Raw genomic sequence first — 15,989 nt, 5'->3', positions numbered from 1 at the left:
CACTTGTCACCAAGCTCCATAACATTTTCCCATATTGAATGCACTTATTAGGCTCGCAGCCGCTACAGAATGATGTGGCCATGTGGGGTTTGGCAGCTAAAATAAATGAAAATAATGTCAATAAATATTGAATTTTGGCAAGGGGAAGTACATTCTCTGGGTAAAATTTTGTGATAATATTCAGCGTATAAATATATTTCAATTTTTAAGGTAACACTTCAAGCATCATTTTAAAAAAGATTATTAATATTAAAATTAATAGTCATGTTTTATTGTTGTATTTCGGTAATTCACATTATTTTACTCGGTATATCAAGAAGTTACTAGCTAATGAATACATTGAAAAATAAGATTAAAATCATATAAGGATAAAAATTATATGTATTTTTGTCTATCACTTTAAAAATGTCACACTTTACTCCCATTGTTTGGAAAAGGCTATGATGCTATGACTTAAATAAGAGGATATCTTCAGTTTTAACTTTGAAAAGACACTGAAAAATGTTTAAACAAAACATATAGCCATTTATATTCTATTCATTTAACACGCCACTTATAAACCTGAATATACCACGCCACGGTCAACCATCGTAGGCTACAAAATATGCGAAAATCAATCCACTAATCAATACACACTATAACCTACAATGAAGTGAACTTGTTATGTGATTAAGTTTAAAAGATGTTACAATAACCAAGTAGTGTATAAAAACCTTGTACACAAGGGACTGGTGCTTTCAAATTTCACCCCTGTAACCTCCAGAACCAAAATAATCCTTTCTATTATTTGCAATTGCCATGCTCTTCTGATGTTCCAATTTGGGACAATCACGGATACGATGACCAAGACCACCACAGTAAGCACATCCCTTCACCCCACTTATGTCTGTGATTGCATCATTGTCTTCCATTGGATCATTCAGCTCAGCCAAAACTGGAGGTATTCTTTGTTTTGCTTCTTGCAAGAGGTGCTTCAAATCAAGCAATGTTGTCTCACTCTGGTTCTTGTTAATGAATGTTGTAGCTATACCGGTCTTGCCACATCTTCCTGTTCGACCAATCCTATGGACATAATTTTCAATTTCAGCTGGCATGTCGTAGTTGATGACATGCTGAATATCTGGAAAATCCAAACCTTTGGATGCAACATCAGTTGCTACCAACACATCTTTCTTTCCAGCCTTAAAAGCCGAAATGGCATTCTCTCTCTCTTCCTGATCCTTGCCTCCATGAATAGCCACTGCTTCCACTCCTTTCAAGAGAAGATATTCATGAATGTCATCGACATCAGCCTTATTCTCACAGAATATCAGAACAGGAGGTGGGGTTTTTTGAAGGCACTCAAGGAGATAAACGATTTTCGCCTCTTGCTTTACATACTCTACCTCTTGGATCACATCAAGATTTGCTGCCCCAGCCCGTCCCACATTGACAATAATAGGTTTCACCAAAGCACTTCTGGCGAAGTTCTGAATTTTTGTAGGCATAGTGGCAGAAAATAACAGAGTCTGCCTTTGAGCTTTGAAGTGATCAAAAACTTCTCTTATGTCGTCTTCAAATCCTAAATCTACCAATCGATCAGCCTCATCTAATGTTAAATACCTGCAATTATCAAGATTCATTTTCTTCTTGGCCAACATATCCTTCAATCTACCAGGAGTGGCAACAACAATATGGACACCCTTCTTCACAATCTCAAGCTGTGATCTCATATCCACTCCACCGATGCATAGCAAAGGCCTGAGCTCCGGATATCCAGCTTCCTTCAAAGGTATCAAGAACTGTTCAACCACTTCATAAGTCTGCCGAGCCAGTTCTCGTGAAGGACAAATTATCAAACCGAATGGACCTTCTCCGGGAGCAATAGGCATCATGATTTCCTCCTGCATTGCTACCATGATCATTGGCAGCACAAATACCAGGGTTTTTCCTGAGCCTGTGAAAGCAATCCCAATCATATCCCTCCCAGATAAGATAACAGGAAGGCCTTGCACCTGAATGGGTGTCGGTTGCACAATTCCCTTAGCTTTTAATTTCTTCAAAACCGGCTCAGGAAACCGCATATCCTTAAAATTCTTAATTGGAGGTGGGATATCTTCACCATCAACTATTATATGCCACTGCTTGCGAATCAAATCACATTCTTTTTTAGACATCCTTCTCACCTGCAAAGGTGGCTTCCACCCGGTAAGCAATGGTTCAGTATAAGTAATCCCCTTAGCCAATTCACGAACAGACATAAGGGTCTTTCTATCTGACAAGTTCTCAATCATTTCCTTCTCTTGTTGAACAATCTGTTCTGTTGCACTAATCTCAGGCTGCTCTCGTTTCAACTGTGAAGCCTTAACTAGAAGACTGGGCTTAGTTTCAGCTACTCTTAGTTTCTCGAGATCAGCATCGGTGGCAGTAGATGCCTGACCCTTGCGTTGGAGAATCTTCTGAGCTTCCATGGCACGACGCTTGGCCACAGGCACATACTCAACATAATCGTCTTCTTCTTCCATGTTAGCTACCAATTTGACCTCAGAATAACAGTCCCTTGGATCCTAATAGCATTTCAAAGGAAAATTAAACATAAAGCAAGCAACAAAATTTTATAAACAAAGCAATCTTCTCCACTTTAAGATCAACCAGAGTTTTTTAGTTGCTCTTATTCAAGCTCACCAAAACCGTATTCCTTATAACTCCACAACAAATACACTCTCTTTTAACTTCCCATTCTTTTCTTCATCAAACTTAAAAGGTCCCACTCATAAATCATCATTTCCTTAGGAGACGCCAGAAATATGCATAAGCATCAAGCTACAAGTATCTCACAAGAAATAGAAAAGATTGCACGGATTACACAGAACAGATTGCACATTCAACAGAAAAAGAAAAGATAACACTAACATATCCAGAATATATTGCACCAATTTGGAATCCTTAAAAGCTCACCTGGACCACAAGGAAGAAGCGGTGATTGCGGCGGAGGGAAGGAGTCAGCAGCAAGCAACTCAGCCACCGACGAGGGAAGGAGTATGCAGAGGACTTTCAGCGGCGGCGACAGGGATGGCGTCGGACAGTGAGCAGCGGCAACAGGGACCGCGCTGGAGAAAGCAACGACGTCACGACGAATCGAGCTCGACGAGGACGAAGCACAGCAGCGATACCGAAGAAGACAGCCGGACAATGACAGCCTACGGCGGAGGGACAACGTCGGTCATCAGGCGCAGCTCAGCCTCCAGCTCTCGCATTTTCAATTTAGGGCTCCTTTCAATTTCAGCATCAGAGTTTCACAATTCACATTCAGTTTAGTAACTCAATCTAATTGAGGAGGGGGATTAGGAGCTGGGGCAACATAGCCGGGTCGGGTCTCTTTTCTGGCTTGATTTTTGTTATTTTAAATAAGCATTATTGGGTTATGGGACCTTGGTCCTGACCCATCTGATATGGCTATTGAGCTACAGCATAAAGGATTGGGTCATTTTGATTGACTTAATTAGTATTTACAACCCACAATTGACAAATACAAATACGCTACAAAATTATAATTACTCAAATCAATTTGGGTTAGTCAACATATAGGTTCATTTTATTTTGTATATATAACAATTTATTAATTTAACGATAGATTCTTAAATAACATTTAGATTTATAAATTAATTTCTGATATATCAAACTGAGGATATCATAAAAAAATTATTAATTATTCAATCACATCATCTAAATACTAAATATTCACATTAACAATTAATTATAGATATTAGTATTTTGTTAACTACATTAGTAATGAAAGAATCGACACTATATGTTATATTTATTTCTTGTTAAAAAAATGTTCATAACTAAAATGTTTTGGAAAAGGACAAATTAGTCCCTGAGCTTTTACATCGTGGACAAATCGATCCCTTAAGATCAGAAAATACTAAAACGCCCCTTACCATTCAAAACGGGTGACGTATCGATCCTTCCGTGCAAAATGATGTGCCAGACGCAACGGAGAAGGGTGACTTGTCGCTTAGTTGGCGTGTGTTGGGCCTAGGTGGCAAGACGGGACCGTTGAGGGAGCTTGGTGTGCCCGTTGGGAAAAAGTCGTGGACAAATACGTCCCTATGATTGAAAACGACGTCGCTTTGGTGTTTGCCCTATTTGTTCAAATGGAACTCGTTCGCCATTACCGTTGTTCATTTCTGTGACTGGTTGAGTGTGGGGATATTGTGCAAGCTGAAATGGCCAGTGACGGAGCCTCCTCCAGCTCACGACGAGTTCGACTGCCGCCAACCGTGAAATGCGTGGAAGCTTCAGAGGAGAAAGACGATATTGCTCCGATGTGTAAATGCCGTGTGTACGCCATATTGTACAAATCGAGGACGACGACGAACCCCAATAGATTGTTCTTTGGGTGTCCATTCTTTAAGGTATGTTGGTGATTTTATTTGGTCAGTTTGATTATAGGGGAGTTGATTAAGTTCTGTTTGTTTTGGAACCTTGAACATGCAGCTGAAAAATCCCAGTCACTGCAAGTTCTTCTTATGGCTGGATGACCATCTTTCAACAATAAGAGTTCTTGAAAAGTTTACTACGGATAACGAGGTTGATGATCTGAAAGTGTATCTTGGGAAGAAGGTAGTGGAACAGAAGGTGATTGATTTGGAGAAGAAGGTGTTGTATCTAGAGAGGAAGAAGAATGTTAATCTGTATTTGGTTATTGTAGCAGTGGTTTGTGTAATTTTTGCTTCTGTCATAGTCAATCTTGGCTGAGAAGTAGGTAAAAAAAACCTTGTAATGTAGTATGGGATGAGTTTCCATTTTGTTGTATGGTATTTGAACAATCAATGTTGTAAGTTAAATTATAATATGTGCAGCAAAGTCATTGCACTAAGCAAGTGAGTGACATAATTATTTAGAGACATCATTATATATGTAAAGCATAATTTAATCTCATGAAAGAATTGTTAATATTGACAAAAGAAGTCAAGTACATGTCAACTGTCATAGTAAGGCATAATTTAAGCTTGACAGCTATAGCTAATCACATTGTTTTCCAAAAAGAGTTGCTTAGTAAAATAAAAGTGTTTATCAAAAAGGGGATGAGGTCATGACTAAAGTCTAAACATGTAGCATTAACTACTTGGCTTGTCTAGTCCTGGAGTGGGGATGAACTTAAATAGCCGTTGGGTTGCTTTGCCTGCTGTTGCCAAAGTCTGTGGAGATGCTCCTGATGCAGTTGGTTGTTGTGGAGAGGGGAGATGCTGCTCACTCTGGACATGTGGTACAGGTTGCGAGGGTTTATTTGTCACAGTCTTCCTCCTAACTGGTTGCTTAGGCCTGAATGTACCTCGTGCCAGGCGTGATGTAGACTGGGCTGGGGGCTTGAATGGTGCTTTGGGAGGCATTGATTGTGTCTGAACCGCTGCTACTGAGGGGCCAGATACTTGCTCATTCATCGATGCAGTGTTTGCATTGGAATTACCCTGCATGAAGGTCGAAACAAGTGTGAAATGCAATGAAACCAGCAAGCAACAACAATGAAATGTCACCAAGATTGTTACCTCATTAGCAACAGACTCATTAGCAGAATTTTGTTCAACATGAGGAGGATTCGTAGCAGCAGGGGGACTGTCTTCGACAATCTGAGATGAGGCATTGTGTAAAATGTATCCAGTTAGTTTAAACAGTCCCAGTAAAGCACAATATATCATAAGACATTTAAAACCTTGAAGTATGAAAATATAGACAAATAGCTCCCTAACTAATAATAAAATAGACACTTAAATCCCTGAGTTTATTATCGGGGGGACAATTACATCCCTGTGAAACTAAGTATTACCTCTTGCTCGGGAGCTGACTGTGACAAAGGTAGAACCACAAGTGATTGAGAGTCCTTGGCCTTTGTTTTTGGTTTTTTCGTCTTTGGCTTCCAGTTTGGGTTGGATGGGGCCCCTTTGCATGTCTTGTAGTTGTGTCCCCTCTCGCCACACTTGCTACATGTGACATAGAAACTCCTCTTCAATTTGTCCCCATCAATAACAGCCTCAGGTGGGTCTTTCTGTCTGTTATGCACCTTGGGACGTCCAATTGGCCTTTTTAACACAGGCGGATCAGGCTTAGTATACTCAGATCTTGTCCAGTATTCCTCACTCGTTACCGGCTGGATGAAGTGCTCATATGTCTTTCTAATGAATTCCATACATAGCCATGGATGAACATAATCATCGGGATTATCATGCCGTTTTCTGATTGCCGCTATAGCATGAATGCACGGCATCCCTTCACAGCAGGGCAGCGGTTTCACAACAACAAAATGGCATAAACATGACTAAGAGTTGAATGAACTAATATAAATTTACAGCATGACTAACAGGTTCACAGCATAGTTAATATCAAGACAATCACAGCATAGTTAATATCAACACAATCACGGCATGTTAATTAGATTCACACCAAGCATGTCCAAATTCACAGCATGGTTAACATCATGTATGAGTAAAATTAAAAATCACATCAACTATGAATTCACAGCAGGATTAAATTAAAAGAATACACAGCATGGTTATGTTGAAATTCAGGAACCCTGACTAACCTGTGAGTTGCCATTTGTTACACGAGCAGCTGTGTTTGATCAGATCCACATCAACTTTCGATCCCTTGTGAGTGACTTCAAACCGTTTGCGCTCATTATCACCAATCCAATTCGCTGTCCATTTGTTGCTTGGTTTGATAAGCCTTTGTAGCCTTTTCTCCTGCACTGGTGCCAGTTTTCCCTCATGAGTCCCCAGAAGTTTCTTGTGTTGAACCATTTGCCGCATCACGTAGCACCGTAACTCCTCGCACATTGTAAGTATGGGCTTGCTTCTGTACTTCACCACCTTTGCGTTAAACAACTCGCACATGTTGTTTGTTAGGTTGTCGACCTTGGGACCATGGCTAAAGTATGCTCTAACCCAGGTACCAGGTTCAAACTTCATGAGATAGGCCCAAGCATCCTTGTTCACAACTTTGAGTCTTTCCATGGTTGCCTTGAACTCTGAGATGGTTGTGCATCTAGCACATTCCCACACAATTTCTCTTATATGCAGATCCTTGAATCGGTTTACAAAATTTTTCCACATATGCATGACGCAGTTTCTAACATGTGCACCAGGCATTACCTCCTTCAGTGCAGGTAGCAGTCCCTAATAACAATGAAGGCATGAAGCAACCATTTATAACAATACATAATACAGTGAATGACTAAGACAACAAACACGAAATGACAAAAAAGGAACTAACCTTCTGTTGATCCGACATAAAATTCCAACCGTGGTTTCCTACATCACCAATATCCTCCTGTAAGCATGTTAGGAACCACTTCCAAGATTCCTTGTTCTCGTATCTTGCAACTCCGTATGCAACCACGTAAAACTGGTTGTTGGCATCCTGTGCAATGGCAGAAAGTAGTTGTCCCCCATGGTATGTTTTAAGAAATGCTCCATCTAGGTGGATCAATGGTCTGCAGCCACTCTTGAATCCCTGTTTGCAGGCCTCAAAACAAACATATAACTTGTCAAACATAGGGGCTGCTTGAGGCTGAGGGATCAGGTCTAGCAATGCAGAAGATCCAGGGTTACTTCTATGTATCTCTAACAAGTAATCCCTCAACTTTCCATACTGTTGCCTTTCGTTACCCATCATCCTCTCCCTTGCCTCCTTCACAGCTCTATACACCATCTTTGGGTGTGCAGTAAGGTCAAAGTCCTCTCTTAGAAAATCAATGGCTTCATGGGTTGTCATATGCGGGTGCGTTGCCATCCTCTTCTCCACCTTTTTACTAATCCAGTGTTGATCAGCGGCGTTGCTTCCAAGGTCTCTTGCACAAGTGTGCTCGTTTCTATACGTCTTGACTTGGAAGCATTGTAGTTGCCGATTGTAAGACAAGTGGGCAATCCAACCACACTCTTCATCCTTGCATCCAACCCTAACTCTTTCCCTATCATTCTTTATCCACACCAACTCCCGGCCTTCAGCAATGAAGGTGTCCTTTACAACCTCTTTGAACCTCTCAATTGTTGCAAACCTTGTTCCAAGCTCAAATCTTCCCTCTCCGAAACTATATTGGTCATTGAACTCCGGCCAATGATGTTTGTTTCCCTCATCATCAGAAGAGACAGGTGTATGTAGCTCCTCAGATTCATACTCCCATACAATATCATCACCATCAGTTTCTACATCACTCACATAGTCTACTAGTGCTGGCCTTGGTCCTCTGGCCCTATTGGGCTCCGTTGCAGGCCTAGGTATATTGGGCTCCCCTGCAGGCCTACATCCACTGGGTTGTCCACCAGGCCCACCTGCCTCGGGCTCATGGACAGGCCCTTTCTTTCTTGCAGCAGACCTTGTTCTTTGGGACATACGTCGCGCTTGCTTCCTGGGTTGCTTACTTGATTGAGGGGATCTCTTAAAGGAATGAGGCACTTGTTTCCTTTTCCCTCTGCCAAACACAGACCCACTGACAACATCTTCCCCACTATCACTGTTACTTTTATCACCGGGAGGCGGAGGTGCATACGGCTCATCCTCTGCGCTCTCGTAACTATCGTGCTCCGTCGATGACTCACCCAATTCATCCACCCCGACACCAACATCATCTTCCTCTGCCTCAACGTTTTCCTTTCCACCACAGTCTACAGGTTCTGGGTCATCAATAGGATGATCAAAGAATATATAGAACTCATCAGTATCTTTGTTTGTCATCTTTGCTTGACGCATCTGGTTGATGCCTGCATCTCCCCTCAGAACATGCAGCCCTGACTCCATATCCTTGCTCTTTGGATCATACCAGTACGCCTCCTTGTATGATTGATATCCCAATCCCTTGAACAGTGTTATCAAATCACCAAAATTGACAAAATCCAGGTCCATGGGGGGAAACCTCTCAACCTTACCATCGACATAGACTAACTCACCATTCAGAGCCCGTTGAAAGTAGCCCCCGTGATGGAAAACAGGAATCACGAAAATATCTACCATCTGCATCATTGTTTCACTCAACGATTACCACTAAGCATCAGCAAATAAACAACTACCTAAGCCATAAACCACACACAACTCATCTTCCATGCCCCTCCCAACACTACATTACACCTAAACCCCAACCCACGACATGCAAAGCAGATAACGTTCGAAAGTAAATATCACATTCAGTTTCGCAGTAAGGGTACTTACCACTACCGATGACACCCGCAACTCCACCAATGATGCTTCACTACCGCAACCTTACACGAGGACGACGACGGGAAGAAGATCAATCGTTTTTTTTGGAGGGAAAAGATCATACATATGTGTGCTAGGGCTTCTTTGGAATTGTGTGTGATTGATATGGGCTTCTTTGGAATTCTGACTACAGCCAACGTTCTCAAAGCGACGTCGTTTTCAATCATAGGGACGTATTTGTCCACGATTTTTTCCCAACGGGCACACCAAGCTCCCTCAACGGTCCCGTCTTGCCACCTAGGCCCAACACACGCCAACTAAGCGACAAGTCACCCCTCTCCGTTGCGTCTGGCACATCATTTTGCACGGAAGGATCGATACGTCACCCGTTTTGAATGGTAAGGGGCGTTTTAGTATTTTCTGATCTTAAGGGATCGATTTGTCCACGATTTAAAAGCTCAGGAACTAATTTGTCCTTTTCTCAAAATGTTTTTTCGTTTTCTTTAAATTTAGTAAGATAAAATATGAACAACTACGGAAAAAAAATTTAAAAATACTGGACTATTAATTATTCTTTCACTAATTAGTTGTATTTTTTTGTCAGAACATCCACTGGGTTGTGGAAGTCGATGGTGTGCGGATGAACAGCAGGGGAAGCGAGGGGAATGACATTTGGAGCTGCTTCTATCTATGTAAGCTAAGCCCCTGAATCTGTAATCCCAAAAACTGGAATCAGAAAAGGCCAACCGATAGGGATGCCGATTCAGATGCGGCTAGAAAGGCTCGTTTGAGTGATTCATAAACCCTCATCAGGATAAACAAGCAAGGGTTTCATCCTCTATTCTGATCCTAGAAAACGAAATAAAAACTGTGCAGTTATTAAAGAAATAAAGGGAAGCAAATATCTAAAAATTCTAATAAGTCTCGCACGAGTACGTTTATTGGCTGCACCTGCACACACGCTAGGTTTAGTCCTTCAAGTCAAGTTCATCAGAGTTCATCAGATAACAATTTCTCATGACTTAACTAATACAAATCATCAAGTCAAAATGTCAAATCAAATCAACGTATTGTTTCTTCATCGCCTTGCGAGCACGTCCGCGTTCTTTCTCCACAAATTGAAAGTGGAAACACTGAAGAAGAAAGAAACAGAAAAAAAAAAGTTTGAAAGAAATTCAGATATGAAAGAAAGAGAAGAAAAAAAAGAGAAGAATAGTACTTCCGATTGATGAAGCTCGAGCTCTTTTTTCTTCTGAAACACGTTTCCACAAGGCTTACATGTGATTTTACATTTGCTATGCTTGGCTACATGTTTCTCCATTTCTGTCTTGGCAAGAAAAAATGCACCATCACAATAAACGCATTTAAAGCGTTCTTCCACGGGTGGCAGCTGCGGCAGCGGTGGCAGCTGCGGCAGCTGCGGCAGCGGTGGCAGCTGCGGCAGCTGCGGCAGCGGTGGCAGCTGCGGCAGCTGCGGCAGCGGTGGTTTCATCTTTCTCGATGAGGAATGGAGGAGGAGAGAAGAGAATGAGTGAGGAAAAGAAGAGTTAGAACGAGTGAGGAGAGAACACTGATTAGTTACAGGTATCGTTATATATACATGAACGAAATGCTTTAGCTAACTAACCGACTCTAACTGTGTAACTAACTCGGTTCCTTTCTCTCCTATACACTGAACAGAATAGAATGGGTGTTTTGGATGGCCGTGGTGTGAGTCACTGCCTAATGCAATCATAGCCATTTTTTCTAAACAATGATAATGATACGGTAATTGTGTAAAGTTTTTGTGCACGAATAAAAATTGATGGAGTTGGCCGCAGCTGATCGTCCTCCTTTCGCGCCATTACACAGTCGACGAGGTAAATAACTACCCAAGACACTCAGACACAAACTAGCGGGCGCATTTTAGCACCATTGCTGATTTCCGTACTATCGTGCGCCTCCAAATAACCTTTCTCACTTCACTCTTTTCTGTGTCTTACTCTCTTCCATGAAAAGCCACCGCTTACATAATGAGCGTACTCTTAGCGTACTCTTGGTTTACATATTAGTAAGAATCTTGTAATCACAGATAAAAAATATGAATAACAAAAATAATACTTTTTAAAATAATTCTTCGTTTCTTTTTTAAATTCTTCGTACTATGATAACACTTGCTCTATAAATTGAAAGTGGAAACACTGCAAACGAAAGAAAGAGAAGGAAAAAAAAAAGTTGAAAAAAATTCAGATATGAAAGAACGAGAGGAAAAAAAAGATAAGAGTATTAATAACATTGGATTGATGAAGATCCAAGTCCTTTTTCTTCGGAAAGACATTGCCACAAGGTTTGCATTTGATTTGATACTTGCGGTGCTTTAATACATGCTTCTCCATTTTTGTTTTGTCAACAAAAACTGGTAAGTTGGTACAAAGGATTTATGAATAATTTAAAAAATATCATATTCTTATTTTTTTAATCTGTGATTACAAAATTTTTACTAATATATAAACCAAGAGTACGCTAGGAGTACGCTCTTTATGGAATAATATCCTAATAAATTACATTAATTTTTTTCTAATCCTCTTTGATATTTTTCTGATTTTGTTCCTAATTATGATATTATAATAAAAACTGCACCTTCACAATAACAGTAAGTTTTCCTACTTGAAAACCCTCGCCGTTAGTATTCTATTATGCACTATTAAAAATTTTGTGACATTGATGTTTTAGGATTAAGTTATCAAGATTGTATGTTGAAATGAAAATTGTTTTTGTTGTTGCGAAAGTAAACAGAACTGTGATTGCAGTCACCGCTGTTGCCACCCGAAAAAAGAAATTTATTGCATTAAAATCACTACGGGCTTGATTCCTCGAGGTAGGGGATCGTTTTAATAAAAAATTATTTTGGACTTTGAATACCTGATAAGTTTAGTAGGTTAATGTAAATAGATGTTTGTGATGCAAATAATTTTCTGTTGAGATTGACATGTTGTGTTTGTTGTTGAATTGGTTGATTTCTGAATTTTTCGTTAAATGGATTGAATATATATGTTGATTTTTTTTTGAAATCGATAACGATTGGTCTTAAATGACGGATTTAGAAACGTTGACTTGAAATCAGGGGCGGAGCTAGATGAAATATTAGAGGGGGACTAAAAATATTTACACAATAAAATAAGACTAAAATAAAATTTTAAGAGGGGCTAAACTGAAATTTATATATAATTTACATGTAAAAATTTAAAATTAGGGGGGCGATTGCCCCCTTTTGGTTCTATGTGGCTCCGCCACTGCTTGAAATGCTGGTTTTGTTGAGTTGAGGTTGAATTGAGAGAACCTGTTATGGGTGGCAAACTTTGGTTTTTAGGGAAGGTGCTGCCAGAATTTTTCTAAGAATTTGAAGAAGTTTTAGTTATGATTTTGAAAATGAGTTTGGTTTGAATTAATTATCAAAAGATATAGACCTTGAAGAAGTTTTAGAACTTTGGTTTGAATAAATTATATTTTCACCTTCTGTTGGGAGCGCTCGCATACCCTTGTGCGTTCTCGTCTCCTTTGTTTTTGCCTTATGTGTGTACGCACGGACCTGTGTGCGTATGCACAGATATCGAATTTTGACGTTTCATATTCTAAAAAAATATCAATCATCTTGGTGTGCGTAGGCACAAACCTATTTTCACCTTCTGCTAGGAGCGCTCCCACACTCTTGTGCGTGCGCATAACTCCCATTTTACACCTTTTGTACGTACGCACGGACATGTGTGCGTACGCACAACTCTCTTCTCACACCACCTTACTTCTTTTCTTTTCCTATCTCTATTTCTTTTCTTCTTTCTCCTCTCTTCTATTCTTTCTCTCCTCCAATCACCATCCACCGCTATTATTCACCACCCACCATCCTCTCTTTTAGTTAGTTAGTTAGATAGTTTAATTTTCTGTTTTGGTGCTAAGTGTTGGATTATTGTTTTAATTTGCTGATTCTATTGAGCTATTGCTGCTGATTATTGATTGGATGCTATTTTAGCATCATTGTTATAAATATTTATTGTTGGAATTCTTTCTTGAGGTTATAAATTATTACTTGGTATTGAATTCTTCATGTTTAATTTTGTGCATACCAAGTACTCATAACATTGCCTTTGAGAATGTTTTTGAATTTCTAAATTGCATGTTTTGGCTACCATGTGATTTGATTTCATTATCTATCATTTAGTAATTTATTTTTAGTTGACGCATTTTTTGTTAGGTGATGCTTGCTATGATTGATTTTAATTTAAGTCACCTAGTTGATGCATTAAAATTAAGGAAGTGTGAAATTGGATCATAAGCTTACCTAGTGACATTTTTTAAGCTTTTTAAGCTTTGTGGACTATTGGTGCAGAATTTAAAGTCCATAAACTAACCGGCAAGTGCATTGGGTTGTACCAAGTAATACATCAGGTGAGTGAGGGTCGATCCCACGAAAATTGATGGATTAAGCAACAATGATTGAGTGATTTATTTAGTTAGACAAACAGAAAATTGTGTTTTGAGAGTTCAATTGCATTAAACAGTAAATTCAGAGAATTAAATAAGCAAGCAGTAAACGGTTTGTGAAATATATATAAGAAGACAGTTAAGGTTTCAGAGATGTTTATTTTCTGGATTAACTTTTCTTACCAACTATTTTACTCATGCAAGATTCAATTCATGGCAAACTATATGTGACTAAACCCTAATTTCTTAGACCTTTTTATTCTCCTCTAACCTTCATCAACCGCCAATTCCTTGGTCACTTGATTCTGATTAGAGAGTTAAGTTCAAAACTAGTTTATGTGCCACAGAAACCCTAATTATCCAAATATAAGAGGATTATATGTCACATATCTCGTTAAGTCCAGATAATTAAAAATTTAGGAGAAATTATTTTCAAGCTGTTGTTCAAGTAAATTACTTTTCCAAGGTTTACAAGAACTCAAATAGAATAAGGGTCATACTTCCGTTCCACCCATATTCATAAGATGAAGAACAAAAACAAATTCTTGAAATTGAAATCAATACATGAATTAAAATAGAAAAGTAATAGTATCAATCCATACAATAAACAGTACTCCTAACCTTAACAGTGGAGGTTTAGTTGCTCATAGCTCAGAGAGAAAATAAGGATTCTGAAAAACTGTCAAGTGCGAAATCAAGTCAGAGAAGAGATGAGACCGAAAGGCTGATTCTTTTTTCCTTTTATATCTAATCCTAATTAATGTAAAATATCTTTTTTAAAACTAAATAATATCTTTTTATATTTATAAATAAATTAAAGTTTTAATCAAAATCAAATAGGATCTTCGTTGCTTACTTTGATGAGCGTTGGGACCACTTCTTTAATTTGGGCTGGCGCCTAACTTAGAAAATCCCAAGTTAGGTGCCACTATTGCAGCATGGCTTGGAGGCGTTGATGATCACTGGTGCCAAACTTCAGAATCCTGAAGTTAGGTGCCACCCCGGCAGCAAGCAATTGGAGTTTTACTTCTTCTTCCGATGCCTAACTTGGGAATGGCCAAGTTAGGCGCCAGTATGACCGAGTATGCTGGAGAAGAAGTGCATAATATTACACATCGTTGGAAAGCTCTGGAAGTTAGATTTCCAATACCACTAAAATCACGTCAATTGGACCTCTGTAGCTCAAGTTATTCTCGTTGGAGTGCAAGGAGGTCAGAGTTGACAACACCATTCACTTTCTTCTCTTTTTCTACAGAGACTCCATCAAATCCATCCGAATGCTACCTGAAATAAACAGAATTGCACACAAATCAAAGTAGCATTCATAGTGGCTAAAATGTATTTAAATCTTGATTAACTTAACGATTCGAATGCAAATTCACTAGGAAAAGATAGAAAATATGCTCACGCATCAACTATGCTTGCCATGTTTTCCACTTCATGTCAATTAGGTGTTGCAAACAAACTTTCCTCTATCATCCTTTCACAATTCCTTGATTATTGCTTGAATGCTTTTATGCTCCTTGAGTACTTGTTTGTTTATCTTCACCTACAAGTCTCTTTTAAAGTATCTCAAGCACACTATAATGAATGAAGTGCATGCTCCTTTGTGTAATTGTGACATAGCTTTCTTTGTTAGTGTGTGTATTCTAAACCGCGCAACTTAGAATACACACACTTGTTTCTTTCAATGTCACAAACGAACTCACTCACTCATTTTAGTGATTCATCACCTCATTCCAATAATCTATGCTTCCTTGCTTTTGTATTTACTTGTATTGCCATCCTGTTTTCTATTTTTCATGGATGATGCACCATTAGCAACAAGGAAAGCGGGAGAAAGAATATACAGCAGCCGATTGATCCACCAGCTGAAGGTGACAACTCGGATAGTCGCTATACCCCTTGCTCATCTTTGGATGCACCGAGGACGGTGCAAACCTTTAAGTGTGGGGAGGTTGTCACCAATTGGCAATCTTGAGTGACAAATTCTAATTCCAAACACTTGCACATTTTATTTTTTTCTTAGTTTGTATATATTATAGAGCTTTAATTGTATTTTTTTTTCTTAGTTTATTGCATTTCCTTCCATATATATAATAAGCATAGTCAAAATAATGAAAATTTTCAAGAAAAACGTTTTTAATAGGGCATTAATATCCTAATTGATTTGAGTTGATATTTGTTTCATTGAAAATTGCTTGAACTATATTGTGGAACATGTTTTTGAGCTAAGAACATATAAGCATGTGAGTTTTGAGCCTAATTGTGTGGTTATACACTTACACCATGTTAACCACTATTTCATTCTTGTGTGTTATTCTCTTTTTATGATTGCAATCTTTGATTTGTTTAAT

The 15,989-nt window shown here is 39.1% G+C and overlaps 1 protein-coding gene across 1 annotated transcript; it reads right to left on the bottom strand.

The window, feature by feature from the left end:
• Positions 1–502: 502 nt before the first annotated feature.
• Positions 503–3,456, bottom strand: LOC112751882 (DEAD-box ATP-dependent RNA helicase 35). The gene is made up of 2 exons (XM_025801178.3): positions 2,938–3,456; positions 503–2,546 (listed from the first exon to the last, which is right to left on the bottom strand). Exon 2 carries the CDS (start codon positions 2,502–2,504, stop codon positions 738–740), a length of 1,767 nt encoding a protein of 588 aa, XP_025656963.1. The 5' UTR covers positions 2,505–2,546; positions 2,938–3,456; the 3' UTR covers positions 503–737.
• Positions 3,457–15,989: the final 12,533 nt, after the last annotated feature.

The sequence above is a fragment of the Arachis hypogaea genome, chromosome 15 (assembly GCF_003086295.3).
Source record: "Arachis hypogaea cultivar Tifrunner chromosome 15, arahy.Tifrunner.gnm2.J5K5, whole genome shotgun sequence".
NCBI classification, from domain to species: domain Eukaryota; kingdom Viridiplantae; phylum Streptophyta; class Magnoliopsida; order Fabales; family Fabaceae; genus Arachis; species Arachis hypogaea.
Note: the sequence above shows the minus strand (reverse complement) of the source record. Positions and strands in the feature narration are given on the sequence as shown.

Coding starts and splice junctions, on each gene's coding strand:
- LOC112751882 (XM_025801178.3), bottom strand. CDS start 2,504: ATGGAAGAAGAAGACGATTATGTTGAGTATGTGCCTGTGGCCAAGCGT.